The sequence below is a fragment of the Scylla paramamosain genome, chromosome 6 (genome assembly GCF_035594125.1).
Source record: "Scylla paramamosain isolate STU-SP2022 chromosome 6, ASM3559412v1, whole genome shotgun sequence".
Classification (NCBI taxonomy): domain Eukaryota; kingdom Metazoa; phylum Arthropoda; class Malacostraca; order Decapoda; family Portunidae; genus Scylla; species Scylla paramamosain.
In genome coordinates, this window is record NC_087156.1 from 33440954 (window position 1) to 33460132 (window position 19179).

Sequence of the window (19179 nt, forward strand, 5' to 3'; positions counted from 1 at the left end):
CATTTTCTACTTTCACTTTTATTCTGCCCAGTTCTTTAATGCAAGAGTTAAGATTATTCTCGATTTTTCATCTTTATTCTCTGGTAAACTCTCGATCTCCCTGCTTGACTCTGTATTTCATCCTTCCTAAGACTTGAACTCTTACAAGAGAGAGGTTTCAAGACACTTATCCTTCAGTTTGGGATAATCTTTTTGGTTTTCTCTTAAGGGGCTGGCACCTCATTGACGCTTTTTTTTTTTTTTACCCTGGGTCAGTGACACTGTTCAACACACACACACACACACACACACACACACACACACACACACACACACACACACACACACACACACACACACACACACACACACACACACACACACACACACACACACACACACACTTCTATGTGGCACATATTACATTGTTCGTATAGATGTTTTAGTTTTGTTATTTTTATTTTGTCGCTTCATAATTTTACGTCTGGACCTCGTCAGCTTTTCTTTCTTGTATGTAAGTATTACGTTATTTTTATGTGGAAACTTCCTTTTTATTCTACTTTTATTAATCCTTCACTGTCATGAGTCTTCGTGTGTGTGTGTGTGTGTGTGTGTGTGTGTGTGTGTGTGTGTGTGTGTGTGTGTGTGTGTGTGTTTGTGGATGTCTTTAACAGCCTGTTATTAAACAAATAGAGATAGATCACTTCCTTTCTACCCTTTGTTTTTCCTCCTCCTCCTCCCCTTCCTTCCCTTCCTATCCTCGTCTTCGTCTTCCTTCTTCCCCTTTCTCTACTTCCTTTTTCTTTGTCTTCTTGTTATTCATTATTGTTACTATTATTATTATTATTATTATTATTATTATTATTATTATTATTATTATTATTATTATTGTTACTACTACTACTACTACTACTACTACTACTACTACTACTACTACTACTACTACTACATTCATCATCATTACCATCACCAGCAACAATACCAGTAACATTTATAGTCGCAGTAATAAGAGGAGAAATGGTTGTAGTAGTAAAAACCGTTGTAGTAGTAGTAGTAGTAGTGGTGGTGGTGGTGGTGGTGGTGGTGGTGGTAGTAGTAGTAGTAGTAGTAGTAGTAGTAGTAGTAGTAGTGGTAGCAGTAGCGCTGTTTTTTTCTGGTATTGTTATTTTGACTTGCGCTCTCTCTCTCTCTCTCTCTCTCTCTCTCTCTCTCTCTCTCTCTCTCTCTCTCTCTCTCTCTCTCTCTCTCTCTCTCCTCCTCGTACTCTGCCTTCCCCTTATTGCTTTCATAATGGTCTTACTCTTAATAAAGTGTTAATTCTCTGTAACTTTTGCCTCGTTGTATCTTTAGGTGGAGGCTGGGCAGGGCCAGGGGCGGCACGCTGCTGGGGAGGGCGGGGCATGGAGAGGTGGAGGAGTGTTGCACTGCTTCTACCTTCCTCTCATCCACAGAGCGGCGTGTACCGGAGTGGTGATGGTGGGGGACGTGGTGGTTCAGGGGCGGGGAGAGGGAGAGCAAGTGGACCTCTTTTGGCGGTTTTACTTTTTTCTAATGTGATCATTTGGTCAATTTATTTATTTATTTATTTATTTATAAATTTATTTATTGATTTATTTGTTTGTTATTCTTTGTTATTTTTTATGGTCCGGTATTGTGGCCCTTGGTATTTGTGTGTGTGTGTGTGTGTTTGTGTGTGTGTGACAGAGAGAGAGAGAGAGAGAGAGAGAGAGAGAGAGAGAGAGAGAGAGAGAGAGAGAGAGAGAGCGTGGCGCACCAAGCTGGCTTGCCGCTGTGCCCATGGGGATGGAAAACGGGACTTGGAATCTTAGGACTTAATGGTTTTTGCTTTTATTTTTTTCCTTCGTGGTGCGTCTTGCAAAAATTGATAATGGCGGAAGTTTGGAAAGGCAGTGATGGATATCACGAGCATTCTACTGTGAAAAAAAGTACTGCTTGGTCTCATTATGTAACTCATTCGAGTTAACAAAATTAAAACTGGAAGGTTTGTTACGAAATTTCATTAGCAACGTTTCATTTCAAGGAAATGTTGTCAAAAGTTTCATTATGTACATAATATTACTGTAATATATATATATATATATATATATATATATATATATATATATATATATATATATATATATATATATATATATATATATATATATATATATATATATATATATATATATATATATATATATATATATATATATATATATATATATATATATATATATATATATATATATATATATATATATAAAATGTATGTAGAGTGTGATGTTTTTATTCCCTAACTACCATAGTCTTTTGTTCATCATTTAATTAAGTGCATTATGTATTCGTTAGATTATTCAACTTGGATTAATTCCATTGAAAAACCTGGAATTAATATGATAACTTCAATTAATTTCCGTTCACTCCCTTTCACGTGGTGCGGCGAGTGTTGAGTCACGATGCGGGCCGGGCGGCGCTGAGACCCACCAGCCCCCACCAGGTCTTGCGAGTAGTCATCATATATACTTTTTTTTTTTTTCGTAGCTTAATCGACGAACTTGAGGAGACACACAGCAAGATCAAACTCTCTCTCTCCTCTCTCTCTCTCTCTCTCTCTCTCTCTCTCTCTCTCTCTCTCTCTCTCTCTCTCTCTCTCTCTCTCTCTCTCTCTCTCTCTCTCTCTCTCTCTCTCTCTCTCTCTCTCTCGGAGCGGTGTTGCAGCATGCCTCCTCCAGGGTAACATCAGCGCTGCAGGCTTGGGGAGTTGTGGTCTTTCTTTCCAAATTTGCAGAGTGTGGTGGTGATCACTTTGCTGCGGGCTGATGGCGATTTTATGGGGTGGAGAGAGCCTGGGAGTGGCTGTGAGCTTACTTTTGCTTTAGGTACTTTTGCTTTAGGTACTTTTGCTTTAGGTACTTTTTGGACACGGAAAATTGACTTAATTCCTTCACTGGAATTGACGTGTTGTGCATTCATATGATGCTCTCCTCCTAAGTGGACTTGTTTCGCCCGAGACGTGCCTCGAGCGATGCCACGTATTCTGACATTCCCTCAGAGGCAGGCCTGGGGTGCCATGGTGGCTGGCGTGACCCTCTATATCGTTGAACCAATATCATTGTTTAATGGATGGATAACAAGGCATTAGACACTATCTGTTTGCATTAATTACCAAATGAGCTCGCTGCTATTTTGCTAGGTATAGTGTGTGTGTGTGTGTGTGTGTGTGTGTGTGTGTGTGTGTGTGTGTGTGTGTGTGTGTTTACCAACGGTCGTCTGCTGGTCTCGCGACACCAGCCAGTCCTTCCCCTACGGACAGAGTAACTGACCTTTGCGTAGAACTGAGACCAGAAACACATCACACACACACACACACACACACACACACACACACACACACCGGCACAGCAAGGCTTGCATCCTGTACCAGCCTGCTGCTGGCGATCAGGAGCACACGTGAAAAGGCTCACCGCTCATGGTACTCTATCCCTGACTTCTCGGTTGCGAGCCGAACGTCTTAGCCGCTACACCATGTGTGTGTGTGTGTGTGTGTGTGTGTGTGTGTGTGTGTGTGTGTGGTGTGTGTGTGTGTGTGTATGTGTGTGATACATTTGAGAAACAAGGCGAATTGAAACAAGTAACAACATAATTCGGTGAGTGAATGTACCGAATCTTGAAGCATAAACAACAGGGATGGAAGGCCTATGTTTTAACACGGCAGTAATCTGTGCCACGCGGCTCCGTGCTGCAGCCCTGCGATGGACGGCCACATCATGGCTCTCATTCGTCTCACAAATCCCAGTGCTCAGAGCGATTATTCTCCCCCTTCCCTCTCCCTTCCCACCTCCAACCCCAAACCCTCTCCCCTACTCTTCTCATCTGGCTTCCCTTCACTTTTCTTACAAAATTACACAAACATGACATGTGTATCTCGTGAAGCCCTGCATCGCTTTGGTTGCAGTCCCAGCGTCCAATCAAGATCGTCTTAAACAGCAAGGAAGAATGCAACCAGTCCCCAATGACAAATGGAAACGAAGTGTGGCGACGGGCTCGCCATCTGCCGAGCTGGAGGTGAGATGAAGCCGTTGGTTGCATGTGGCCGCCGTCTAAATTAGGCTCACCGAGGCTCTAGCGCGCTTCAATGACCACTTAGAGCCTCGACCGCGGCCCCAGAGCTTCTTATGGCTCTGCGTCTTCCTGGCCGCTGCAGCCACGCCGACGCCTCAGAGTTTAAATTCAAATCAGATTTTCTCCCCGATGGCTCTTGAATTCTGAAGACTGAGAGGACAAGGACGAGGAAAAGAGTAGGTTGCGGCAAAAGTGTCTGTGAGGGTACAGCAGGTTGTCTGTAGTGCTGGGAGGAGGTGACGGTGAAGAGTGCTGAGAGGACGCAGGAGATGATGGGAGACTGATAAAGGGTGTCGGTAGCGGAGAGGGCTGAAGGAGAGGCGTTGAAAATTGCTGAGCAGGTGTAGAAGTAGTAGGTGCATGCATTAGTGTATTGGAATGGTGAGGGTGTTCGTTATTATTGGGAAAAAATGCTGGTGGAAGGAAGGGCTTCAAGGACTGCTGGGTGTGCGCAGAAGGTGGCTGGGAACATTAGAAGGCTGGACTAGTTTCAAGAAGTTGTGTTGTTTGGTGTGTGTTGAGGGTTACGAGGAAGATTCACGTATGCAAGAAAGGTGACTGTCGTGATGATGGAAAGCATGCAGAATTGTTCAGGACTGTTGGAAGCGTGTATGGGCGATAAATGGATGTGATGGTTGGCTGTGAGGAACGGTTAGGCGTGCAAGGAAAGATATGTGAGGACGTAGAGAGCGCGAGAAAGGTGCTAGTGGTTTCAGGGTATTTGGAAAGAATACAGGCTTGTTTAAGAGTGTTGGAAGTGTGTATACGTGCTGGAGGGATGCAGTGGTTGGATATGGGGATCGGTAAGGATTTGGTAGTGGTATATGCTCCTGTAGTAAAGTTTTAGAGATCAACGGGATCAAACCCAGATATTGTGTGGGATACCGTAAGACTAAGTGTCAGTAGAAGTTACTACGACCAATTAAATTCCACAACGATTCCTCGATCAAAAAAAATTCACCCAAAAGAATTCCCTCATGATAACTTTTCTCAGTCTAACGTAACCCAACCTTAAATGTCAGTAAGGGGAGTATTTTTAGAGTAATCCCTGTGAGTAATATCTGTGGGTGAAAAATTTACCTAACAGGAGCTTTCGATATACGGCAGTGAACAGGGAAAGTGGAGGAACATACGGTATACGGCACTGAACAGGGAAAACGGGAGACAAGGAGGGAAGCGGAAGGGAAGGAAAGAGAGCGACGGGGAAGACGTGAGTGGTGGTCAGCTCCCCGCGGCCACGCAGACGAGATGTGAATAACAGACGCGCCTCATTGCGTTGCCCAGCTGGGGATAAATGGGACAGATTAGGCAACATGGCTCCTGGAATTACACGCAATGTTACTGTGATGCGGCCGCTGCTTCCCTCATCCCCCCACCCATCAGCCTGCCGCCGCGATGCCCCATTCTTCCTGACCCACCGTCACCCATTAGCCAGACGGCCACCCATTACCACATTGTACACCTGAGCCCGCCAACACCTGCCCGCAGCTATTGACGAAGGCCGCGCTCGCCCGTCATTAGAGTGTTAGGCCGGAAATATATCACGCCGGGCCCTTCAGTAATATTCGGAATTAGTGTATAATTCTCCGGACCAAAGACGTGTAGGGGGCCGAGGATGTGGTATGCGGGGCGAGGGAAGGCCTACAGTACACCACAAAGGGAGGGCCGCCGTAGAGGGAGTGCTGGGGGAAATGGAGTCGCGCCTGAAGGTCTGGCGCCGCTGTGTTAGATTGGGGTTGGATGAGAAGGAAAAAAAATGACGATGGTTGTGCTGGTCAGGGTGCCGCTGGGTGCAAGTTGTTTCTCATACATACAAATATAAATGCATTGAAAACAGCTATACCGTTCCCGCGCTTTTATTCCGCGTTGTTTACGTTAAAGTGTTGAAAGCGAGATCCGCGCCGTGCTACAAAGGGATACCTCGCTAAATTATTCCTTCAAAAAAGGTTTAACACCCGGGAAAACTTTTTTGCCCTCCGAGAATGCATTTTAAAGTCCACATGGAATAGTGATGAAAATTATGTATCAAGTTGGTAAATTCCGGCTTCTGGAAAAAAAAAAGGAGTCGAGCAAAACTTTTTTTCACGAACTTTGCAAAGCGAGGAGACAGACCCTCCCAATCCTCCTCCTCCTCCTCCTCCTCCTCCTCCTCCTCCTCCTCCTCCTCCTCCTCCTCCCTACTTCTTCTCCCCTCCCTCGCCCTCCTTTCTGGAGCAGAAGTTCTCTCCGGAGGGATTATTACCTCCTGAAGGAGCCTGGAAGAAATACCATTACACCTCCCGGACTCTGCAACTCGCCGAAAAAAGAGAGAACCCTGTGGAGTCGCCTCGGCCCCTCGACTGTCGGCGTAAGTTGTCGGCGGATTGTGAGGCGTCTGGGCAGGAGGCACTTAGGTGTGTGTGTGTGTGTGTTACAGCTGCTCCACACTCGCTCGTCTTCATCTCGCGCGGCGTAAGTGGATGAAGGTTACAAGTGGCGAAGACTACGAGTATGCCGAGCCTTCATGGTGTGCTCAGGGCGCGTGTTGCTGTGCTACAATGGGGAGAGAGCTTTGTGTGAGTGTGGGAGTGTGCGTGGGTGGGTAGGTGGGTTGGGGAGTGCGGAGAGCGAAGGCTGGCAGTGGGACGTGGGGAGGGGGAGGCAATAGGTCGGTTGGGAGGAGTAAGGTAGGAGTGGGAGTGTGTGGGTGGGAGGGGTTGTGAAATGAATTCTCGTCACGAAGTTCCCCTGCGACTCCTCCCGCCCACCCGCTGCCCCTCTCCTCTCCCTCCCGCCCCCTGTCCCTCCTGCTCCTGCTCTCTCTTTTCCTGCCCTTCTGCTCTCTTCCCAGTCACGGCCAGCTTACTACTACTACTGCAACTTTTACTACTACTAATACTACTAATACTAATACTAATACTACTGCTACTGCTGCTGCTGCTGCTGCTGCTATTACTATTACATTTACTCTTACTACTGTTGATATTACCACTACTTCTACTACTACTACTACTACTACTACGATAAAAAAATGTTCCTCTTCCGACTCCTGCGTTTCTTTTTCCCCTCCTTTTCCGCTTTTTTTCTCCTAATCCTCCTCTTACTCCTCCTCCATCTTTTCCTCCCCTTATTCCTCTTCCTCCTCTTCCCGTCATTATCCTTAAAATTGAGTAAAACAAGATTCCCTATTCATTACTGAGTGACGCTGAGGCTCCGACACTGGGCTAATCTCACTACAAATGGGTGGCCAGGGTGTGTGGGAGGGAGGGGAGAGGTGCTGAAAGGGTGGGGAGGGGCGGCCGTGAGTGCCAGAATAGTGAGGGATGCTGGCAGTGCGGGTAAGGATGGGGTGGGTCGATTTGGGAGGGGGAGAATTGATGGTGAGGGGGAGGGGGTAAGGGCCAGGTAGGAAACAGCAGTGGCATTCAAAACGTGCGGGAAACTTGATTTATTTATGCCATGCAAATTTAGGCCTAAGTTAATAATACGAAATGTTGACTCCGTGTGTGTGTGTGTGTGTGTGTGTGTGTGTGTGTGTGTGTGTGTGTGTGGTCATCTGTTTATGTATACGTTATACTGTGTGTTTATTAATTTCTTTAAATTTTTAGCATTTAGCATACGTGTACAATATTAATTTGCAAGGGAACGTGTGTGTGTGTGTGTGTGTGTGTGTGTGTGTGTGTGTGTGTGTGTGTGTGTGTGTGTGTGTGTGTGTGTGTGTGTGTGTACAAGCGAGTTCACCCTTTAATCCCAAGTTCTTAAAGGCTCTCCATTGGATAATTGATATTTACGCGTCCAAAAGCTACACCAATCCTATGTTTATATCATTCCTGAGCTTCTGTGTACGTATGAAAAAGCCCAACTGTACTACACTAACCAAATCTTTATTTATACACCCTCTTCCATTCTCTCTCTCTCTCTCTCTCTCTCTCTCTCTCTCTCTCTCTCTCTCTCTCTCTCTCTCTCTCTCTCTCTCTCTCTCTCTCTCTCTCTCTCTCTCTCTCTCTCTCTCTCTCTCGTTATGCCGCGGAAACCTTCACTTCATCCCCTGTAGTAAATGTTTGTAAATTTTCACGTCGCCGTGGGGTGTAAATTAGCAGGTCGATGCCGTAAATTAGGCGTGGGGCGAGTGTAAACAGCTTTGGGGAATGAGGTCATAAATCGCCACGCGGGGCCGAGGGTCACGTGGGAAGGTCACGGATTTATGGTGACCCGTGACTTATCTCTCGACCTGCAAGCCAATTAACGGTTATAAATTAGTCTTGATTCTAGGAAGGAGGGAAGGAAGGAAGGTGTGGAGAGAGAGAGAGAGAGAGAGAGAGAGAGAGAGAGAGAGAGAGAGAGAGAGAGAGAGAGAGAGAGAGAGAGAGAGAGAGAGAGTGTAATGGAGAACAAAAAGCTGGCCACACGAGGAGAAACATACCTAAATACACAAAGTTTTTTATTAACACTAACCCCTAAAACTACCAATACTCTTCCCCAGCATCGTAGCAACCCACCACCACCACCACCACCACCTCACAGTGCTTCAGTCCACCGCCTTCCCTCTGGCTGCAGTTAAATAAAGGTCTCCTCGGGCACGCCAGCAGAGATCATACGGAGACAAGAAGGAGCGTTCTCTGCCCGCTCTTCCCTCCTCTCCCCACTCCTCGATACCTTTCACTACCACCACCACCACCACCACCACCACCACCTCATCCCCAATGTTCTCTGTTTTTTCTCCTCCTCCTCCTCCTCCTCCTCCTCCATTGCTTCAGCCATCCGAGGTCGGCACCCTTTGAGCTGAAACGCCTTTGTAAAAACAACTTTCCTTCCGTGTGTGTATGTGTGTGTGTGTGTATGTGTGTCTGTTACTATTTTTTTTTTTTTATCAGCGTGTACTTTCAATTGTTTGTTTTGTTTTGTCCATGTCTTACTTTCTTTTCCTATAATATCAGTGTGTCAGTCTGTTTGTATCCCTTCATGTATCTACAAGTTTCATCATATCTACCTATCAGTCTCTACCATGGCAAGCATTTACAACAACAACACGCCCTCAATTTCTCACCAGAAACAACAACAACAACCACCACCACCACCACTCATTCATTTCCATTCCACTCACGCTTCATCACAAACTCTTATTAGAAAAAAATAAATAATCTTCTTAATCTCGCCAAGTAACTGAGCAACACACGCTAATAGACTTAATATTTATGTGTTTTTTTCTTTCTTTTCTCTATGTGGATTCCTGGTGCATGAGGAGGATGTGTGTGTGTGTGTGTGTGTGTGTGTGTGTGTGTGTGTGTGGAGGCGAGGAAGTAGAAGTAATGATGGTGTGATTTTTGCCGTGTTTTTATGTTGCACAATCTTTCTACTTTCTTACTTTTTCCTACTTTTCTCCCTTCTTGAGTTCTTATTATCTTATATTCCTCCTCCGCTCGTTCTTTATCTCTTCTTGGTGTTCCTTAGGTTACGACAGAATGGAGGTATGCAAAGCCAAAACATGATATGAGGAAACGGAAAGATGGAGGACAGTGAACGTGTGTGTGTGTGTGTGTGTGTGTGTGTGTGTGGGAGGCGAGGAAGTTCTTGCCAGGACTCTATCTCGTGCTTTATCTGGCCATTAAGGCGCCGTAACTCCTGCTAACGTCTGGCTGCAGTGTATCGCCATTCGCTGCTGCTTGTGATATTTTAATAGTGACGCATTTTCTCTTGACAGGCTCCTTACTAATTATGATTCTCTCTCTCTCTCTCTCTCTCTCTCTCTCTCTCTCTCTCTCTCTCTCTCTCTCTCTCTCTCTCTCTCTCTCTCTCTCTCTCTCTCTCTCTCTCTCTCTCTCTCTCTCTCTCTCTCTCTCTCTCTCTCTCTCTCTCTCTCTCTCTCTCTCTCAGGGGCAGTAAACACCATCGCGTGCCAGTACGTAGTGGAGAGATTGGTGTAGTAAGATAAGCTTGATTGTTCCTGATCGTGTCGAGATATGCTGATGTCTTGCCGGCGTGCCTGAGAAGAGTGTTAATAAACCTGTGACTAGTAATTGTGTGTTACGACAGCGTGATTGGCTGTGTGTGGGGTGGCATTAGAAGTGGTGTGAAGGTCAATGTTGTAAAAGTAACTATTGTGTTGTATTGTGTAGACCAGCTTACCTCTTTTTGCAGTCTCCTTATGGTCTGGTGTAAGTTTAAAGTATAATTTCAAAAGACACCACTGATGAAGAGACGAGCGAGTAGATGGAAAAATTTGGTACCTGTAATTTTAATTTTATTCTGCGAAATCGCCAAGGGTTACTCAGATGCAGCAACAAGTGTCATGCTGCCATTATGAGTCGAAAGGTCAGAAGTCCTCCCTCGCAGACAGTCCAGCGTTTAGTAATGGCAGCCATAACGTTGGGCCGTGTTGTCGGCCCCTTCGTCACTCAAGACAGAACGGCAAACGCACAGCCTCTCAGAACCTCAAACTTAATGGCGCGTGGCACAACTTGGTATACAGCCACTGTGTCGGTTCCGGCTTCTCGTATACTGGCGGGTGGTGCTTGTTGGGGAGACTAGGGCTGGATGGAGGAAGGGAAGGGAGTGGTGAAAGGAGGGAGGGAGGGAGGGAGGGAGGGAGGGAAACAAGAAGGAACAGATGGAAGGAGGAGTGGCAGCGCAAGGTGTCTCGCCAGCACTTGCACGTCCTGCCGGCGCGAGACAACAGCAAGGCGACACAAGTTGAGGAGAAACTTGTCGAGTCTCCCGAGGTGGGCCGTTCTGTCCTCTGATTCGCTGATTGGCGGAGTTTCTCAAGCAGCATTTCCTGGATAGAAATAAAAGAGAATGGAGCTCCCAGTGATATCTGAGGAGTCCATTGAGAGTCTGGCGCCGCATGATGGCGAGAAGGAAGCGACATTAGGGAGCTGAGGACAAGGAGTCGCCTTGCTCCGGGTCTTTTATGTTGATGGAAGTGGACGGCAGACGCGGCTGTCAGTCCGTCGGGGAGATTGCATCGCGCTGACAGTAGTGGCTCGGCTTGGCGGGGCGAGGCTGTGACAGCAGGGATAAGATGGGACGAAGATGTATGGAGGAGGGAATGAGAGAGAGAGAGAGAGAGAGAGAGAGAGAGAGAGAGAGAGAGAGAGAGAGAGAGAGAGAGAGAGAGAGAGAGAGAGAATATCTTTCCTATCTTTTCACTGATGTATTGACGTAAATTAAAAACACTCCCCTAGATTATTCATAAATGTCTGATATTCTCATTAACAGCTGACATCTCATCCTTTCTTATATCAAAGAACTGTCTTAATGCACAGTAAATCGCACACACACACACACACACACACACACACACACACACACACACACACACACACACACACACACACACACACACACACACACACACACACACATCCAAACTAATTATATTTCAGGAGAGTCTTATAATTAAAGTTGATAAGAGGAACAAAAGGAATTATTGCGAGGAAATGGTAAAAAATAACATATTGAAGCGGAAAGGAAAAAGCTAATTAAATATTAACAAAGGAGAGGAGAAGGGAAAGAAGAAAAAGGCACCGCGAATATAAAAATGGAAAAAAAGGGAAAAAGAAATACATCTAAAAAGTAAAGATGTTGTATGAGCTAAATATAAAATAAGGAAATGAGGAGAGAGAGAGAGAGAGAGAGAGAGAGAGAGAGAGAGAGAGAGAGAGAGAGAGAGAGAGAGAGAGAGAGAGAGAGAGAGAGAGAGAGAGAGAGAGAGAGAGAGAGAGAGAGAGCTGACTTGCAAAACGATAAACAAAACTATTATCTAAAACACACACACACACACACACACACACACACACACACACACACACACACACACACACACACACACACACACACACACGAACAAAAAATATTGTGTAGATCCACAATCCCTGTCTCGTCTGCAAGTGAAGTCAGGCAGGGAATCTCCGACAAGGATTTAATGATATGCAAAATCTGCAATTCTCATTCAGAAAAAAAAAAAAAAGAGCAAAGTGAGAGGTGAGGTAGGGAAAGGGGTGGGAAGAAGAGGAGGAGGAGGAGGAGGAGAAAATTGTGCCCAAGGTTTTCTGTGCGTGATGTTTTGATGTGCGCAAGAAGTAGGAAAGGAGGAGGACAAGGCAAGCAGTGGAGCGAGAAAAAATAAATAAATAAATAAATAAAATAAAATAAGAGAAAGTGGAGAGTGAGGTATACCTGAGTGTAAGAATTTGGAGTTACAAAAATATTATGGACATTATTGCGTGAGGGAGCTGATATGTTGAGTACACATACATACATACACACACACACACACGTAGACAAAGATCCCATTTATAATATGTTACTTAATTCTAATACGTGTAGTACGATAATAATTGTAATCTCACGCATACGTAGACAAAATGCATAGTCAAGCACGAGTAGGTATACTTAAATACTTGAACGTAAGAATAAAAGTGAAACACCCAATAAATACAAAACAACAACACACGCGCGTTTGCCAAAAATAGGACGATAAAAAAAAAAAAAAAAAGTCATCAAAGGAAAAGCAGAGCAGTATATTTTAAAGTGAATAAACTGCACACGATAAGATCAACATATTTATAAAAGAAAATCAGCCTGAGTTCCACAAGGACATTTTGATCAAATTCTCGTTTTTTTTTTTTCCATGTAGTTTTATTTATTTATTTATTTTTATATTGTGTTTCTTTTACTTCTTTTTACTTTTTTTCTTTACTTTCTTTTACTTTCCATTTCACAGCTTTTTTTTTTCTTTTTTTTTTTTTTTTTTTTTTGCACCAATGATCGTCTTGTTTAATTTTATTGCTTTATTATCTGTGTTTGCATATGCTGTATTCTTCCTCCTTGTTTTGTAATGCAGGTGTGGATTTTCTTGCGTGTAATAAATTAATAGCAATTACGTATTTGAAATCTTACACATCCATTCACTTGGATAATTATCATGCAACCAACTGCTTACTGTAATTACTTACAAAGAAAAACGTACAACTACTCTCGTATTTAAATAATCTGACTGCGAGCTTATATTAATCTTTCCGAGCAAATGGTATCGATTAATAATTTAGTATTTTGTAAATGTGTGTAGAATTTTACTTATAATTCTTGTCTATATGAATAAAGTGATTATTCATAGATGATTTTCTTTGATGTAAAGATCGCTTTGGAAGTGAGATGAAAACACGCTGGTATCCCTAGGGTGTGCGAGAACGGCCATGACGCGGAGTGGCGGAGTGGCGCAGAGTGGCTATCAGGCGTATCTAACAGAAATGAAGTGTATGAAATATGTATTGCTCACGGAGGGGGGAAAAAAATAGGACGTTGGGTGTTGTAGGAAAGGATAAGCCACATTATTCCATCACTCACCAGTCCATGATTATAATTCGATGCTGATTTCAAAGACCATTTCTTTAATCGGCATCACAGACAATCCCATAAGACCCAAAAAAAAAAAAAAGATGTGCTTCTGTATCATCAATTCACATTTTATCCCTTCCTTTGTGATATTAATTAGAACAACTTTTATTATACCGAACTTGCGCGGAAAGATTACCTGCAATTCAACCTTCATATAAAAAAAAATCTTGTCTTTTGATTCTTAACCTTGTAAACGTAAATAAATAGTCTCAGAGTTCAAAGCAGAGCCATGAGAGTTTTGCGTGATGATCGGTAATGGACGCGTGCATAGTGTGACTTCAGGCAGTGGTGGAGGAAGACTTTGTGAGGCAGGAAGCTTTGTTGAGAGGGGAGGAGGAAAGGTGAGAGAGGGTTATTGATGAGTGAAGTGTGTGTATCAGAGAGAGAGAGAGAGAGAGAGAGAGAGAGAGAGAGAGAGAGACCGTTTACATAAGTTAAATGGGGAAAGCACACACACACACACACACACACACACACACACACACACACACACACACACACACACACACACACACACACACACACACACACACACACACACACACACACACACACACACACACACACACACACACACACACACACACACACACACACACACACACACACACACACACACACACACACACACACACACACACACACACACACACACACACACACACACACACACACACACACACACACACACACACACACACACACACACACACACACACACACACACACACACACACACACACACACACACACACACACACACACACACACACACACACACACACACACACACACACACACACACACACACACACACACACACACACACACACACACACACACACACACACACACACACACACACACACACACACACACACACACACACACACACACACACACACACACACACACACACACACACACACACACACACACACACACACACACACACACACACACACACACACACACACACACACACACACACACACACACACACACACACACACACACACACACACACACACACACACACACACACACACACACACACACACACACACACACACACACACACACACACACACACACACACACACACACACACACACACACACACACACACACACACACACACACACACACACACACACACACACACACACACACACACACACACACACACACACACACACACACACACACACACACACACACACACACACACACACACACACACACACACACACACACACACACACACACACACACACACACACACACACACACACACACACACACACACACACACACACACACACACACACACACACACACACACACACACACACACACACACACACACACACACACACGAATCCTTTACACACTCTCTCTCTCTCTCTCTCTCTCTCTCTCTCTCTCTCTCTCTCTCTCTCTCTCTCTCTCTCTCTCTCTCTCTCTCTCTCTCTCTCTCTCTCTCTCTCTCGTATTTCCTGATCACATTTGTCATTTTTCCTTCCATTTTGTCTTCATTGTCTCCTCCCTCCTTCCTTCCTTTTCTTCTTTTCCCACGCTTCCTTACAATTCTCTCTCCCTCTAATGCTTATTTTCTCCCCCTCTTCTTTCTCTACCCGTCTCCCCCTTTTCCTTTTAACTCGTCACTTACATGTTCTTAATTTTTCTTTCGTCTCCCCCTATTGCGATTTCCTCGTCTCCGTTTTCTTTTATTCCTTTGCTTCCTCTCCTGTCATTTCCATTTTCGTTGAGTGCGTTATCGTTTTTCGCTTCCCTAACCTTCTCCTGTGTGATAGATGGAGGAATTAATGACACGTTGCAGACAGTACTCGTAAGGTGAATTGTGAATGTATATTAGTGAGCGATACTTCTTATGGATAACGTATTAATTAGTGTAGATAGATTTTTTTTTTCTTTTCTTTTTTGACCAGTAGTGATAAGCAGATTAGATTATTATTATTATTTTATATGTTTTGCTTTCTTTGGAGTGTGGAAGGATTCTCTCTCTCTCTCTCTCTCTCTCTCTCTCTCTCTCTCTCTCTCTCTCTCTCTCTCTCTCTCTCTCTCTCTCTCTCTCTCTCTCACGAAGCCGACAAACGGAAAACATACAAAAGAAATAGTGATAGAAAAAAATTGAAACTGTACAAGCGATAAATGTTAAAACTCGACTGTCGGACTTTGAGAGAGAGAGAGAGAGAGAGAGAGAGAGAGAGAGAGAGAGAGAGAGAGAGAGAAGACATTACTGAATGGCGAATTGTAAAGGGAATGCGTTCGAAGGAAAATTGAATCTGAAAACACACACACACACACACACACACACACACACACACAAAAAAAAAAAAAAAAAAACCGTGTAGAGGGTTCGGGTTTGGAACGAAATGTGGAAGTTTGTCATGTTTTACGATGGCAGGAAAGGAAAGCAAAAGAGAGAGAGAGAGAGAGAGAGAGAGAGAGAGAGAGAGAGAGAGAGATGGTAAAATATGTTGAAACAAAATGACACACACTCACACACACACACACACACACAAGAAAACGAACATACAAAAAAATTAAAAAATATACACAAATAAAAAAAAAGATGAGGGTGAATACGTACACTTAGAAAAGAAGATAAATAGCGGAATTGAGAGGGAAAGACAACAAAACAAAAAAGAGGAGAAACAGATGGAATTGAAAATAGGCGATACATAAAAGAAAATGACAAAGAAGAAAACGGATACAGGAAGGGAGGAGGGGGGTACATATATAAAGTGAAATTGTAACCCCCACACTGAAAATTACGTTATTACTGCGAGTCGGGCTGCAGCTGAGAAGAACCGTAATCGAATCATCGCCAGAGGTCTCTTTTATAGTATTTCTTTAATGGGATTTTGTGTCACGTGACCAATCTTCCTATATTAATCCGATGAAGCTCCAGGAACACCAGTTTGGGGATTCCTTGTTACTCTTTTGCCTCCCACACCAACCTTTTTTTTTCTTATCTTTTCACTTTTATTTTTATCTGTTCCTTGTATTTGCTTGATGGTTTTATTATTATTTTTTTATTTATATTTACATTTATCATCTATGTGTATATCTGCATATTTGTATGTGTGATTGTATATGTAGTTACGTATGTATGTATGTATGTATGTATGTATCCGTGGAAATACGTACTTGTTTATCATACTGCAAATACTAAAAATACGCAACATATTAGGATTGGGATCTGTGTCTACGTGTGTGTGTGTGTGTGTGTGTCTGTGTGTGGAAAGATTCTCCAGTCGCCCCCCCCCACACACACACACATAAAAAAAAAAAAAAACTGAGGAAATACAGATACGAGGAGCGAAACCAGCATCAGTGTGGGAGGAACTATCTATACATACATACGAGGTCCATTGAATTACTCATCGTCGCTGCCAGTCCAAGAACACGGAAAAAAATATATATATTCCAATGTCTATGAGTAGAGCTGCCTAAGTCCATTTCCCATTTTTTATTGCATGTCGCGTTGTTAATTAATATGGAAGGCATTACGTCTCCATATGATATTACGCCGGCTGGTCTTTGTAACTCGATGTTGCGGGAAATTATGTAGACTCCCAGGCTTATTAAAGTTACCGACACGAGTAGGAAGGGAGGTAAAAGGGCGCATGTGTGTGTGAGGCGTGCGTAGAGTTGGTAAGAGAAGATAAATGTAGCTGTTGGTAGGAGGCAGTGATGGAAAGAAAAAAAATGGAGCGGAATGTAGGTACGATAGAACGCAATGATGAAAGCGTACATATGAGAGGATTACGTCAAGATTAGTTCATTTAATAATTACCATAACGGAATTAATGACATCAACAGCTGGAACATGTGCAACTCAACAACATTTAACTAACTACCTGAATAAACCCACTCACTCACTCACTCACTCACTTAGTCTTTCCCTAACTAACTAACCAGACATGTAACTAACTAACTAACTAACTTACAGCAGCAGCAGCAGGAGCAACAACAATAACAAATGCCAAATACCAAATGACCGAATCTCCCTCAAAAAAAAAAAAAAAGAAAAAAAAAAAAGAAATAAATAAAGCTAAAAAAAAACACACAGCCATGAGAACCAGCCAGTTTGCCAGCCAGCCAGCCAGCCAACCAGTTACCCAGCCAGCCTATCCACATAAACACCACTCGTCCTACATCATTATAAACAGCCATTAGCCTTTATGATTCCACTGCAGGACAAAAGCCTCCCAAACCTTACCCAGTTATCTCTGTCGACCATCCATCTATTTTTCTAATGTACCTTTGGACGTCAATATTTTCCTTTTTCCAGCGAGTTAGGTTTTGCCTCTTTTTTTATTTATTTATTTTTTTTTTTTATGATCTTTTAGTGATGTTGTTTTAACCGTGTGATTGGTACGGCGTCTCCTTAACCTATCTACTGCAGCGGTTCCTTAGCATTCAGAGCACCGTGAAAAAGCGTTTGCGTGCAAAAGAAATAAAAAGAGACTAGTTTTTCCCCCATTTTTTCCAATGCTATAGAAGTATCTAAGAGACTATAACACAAAAGTAAGTGCCAAGAAAGTTGTTGATGATTATGGGAAAAAAAAAAAAAAATACGTAGCAGTGAAAGGGTTAAGCTTGGTAAAATGGCTTGGTAAAAGTTTAGGGTACAATTTGGAAGACACCACTGTCGGTAAAAAGCGTGAGCCAACAGTTTAAAGTTGTTGGCACCTGTAGTTATGCTTTATCTCGGTGGAATCTCGTAGGGTTACTCATAACGTCATATTATTACTACTACTACTACTACTATTATTATTATTATTATTATTATTATTATTATTATTATTATTATTATTATTATTATTATTATTTTTATTAGCAAAGTTAAATCTTTCACCACCACGGCAAAGATTGCTTTATATTCTAGACGTCACCAGAGGATTTCAGCAAAGATAGGATGATACTTTTAGTGGTCGTGGAGTTATGTTGCCTAGCTACTCATCCAACACAGTTAGATCATATTTATCCCATTATAACTAAGTAAACAGTAATTAAGTTTAGAAGCTGCCTGTAGTCCTTGAATGCTGCAAGACGTCTTTAATGGCTCATGAGTTATCAAGTTATTCATCCAACACAATTAGATCTTATTGACTCATTGTGACTTATAAGGCGTTAAATTTACAAGCTGTCTTCAATCCTGCATGGTGTAAGGGTCTGCAATGGCTCATGAATCACTAACCACGTCTTTCCTCTTCCTCAGGTCTGCTGGCCGAGCTGTACTACGTGCGCGAGGGAGTCATCAACACCTACGCCCTCAACTTCACCGTCCCCGTGCCGGCAAACTTCACCTATATCTACTTCACATGGAAGAGCCTTATCAAGCGGCCGGTAGGTGCAGTGGCAGGAGCATTTGGAGCATGGCGAGGAGGGAGAGATGAAACTGATTGGTGTAACAGGATGGGGTGTATATGTTACAGTCAATACCTGAATCCAGACAATTTGTAAAGTGACTTATTTTTTCAGGCAATTTGTGAACTGCCTGGTTAGGTTAGGTTAGGTTAGGTTAGGTTAGGTTAGGTTAGGTTAGGTTATAACCTAACCTAACCTAACCTAACCTAACCTAACCTAACCTAACCTAACCTAACCAGGCAGTTCACAAATTGCCTGAAAAAATAAGTCACTTTACAAATTGTCTGGATTCAG

The 19179-nt window shown here is 43.3% G+C and overlaps 1 protein-coding gene across 1 annotated transcript in view; it reads left to right on the top strand.

The window, feature by feature from the left end:
- LOC135101622 (tyrosine-protein kinase Dnt-like) overlaps window positions 1-19179 on the top strand; it is a 242808-nt gene that overhangs the window by 162742 nt on the left and 60887 nt on the right. Inside the window, 1 exon segment of the mRNA XM_064005851.1 lies at window positions 18737-18864. Coding sequence (XP_063861921.1) covers window positions 18737-18864 — 128 coding nt within the window.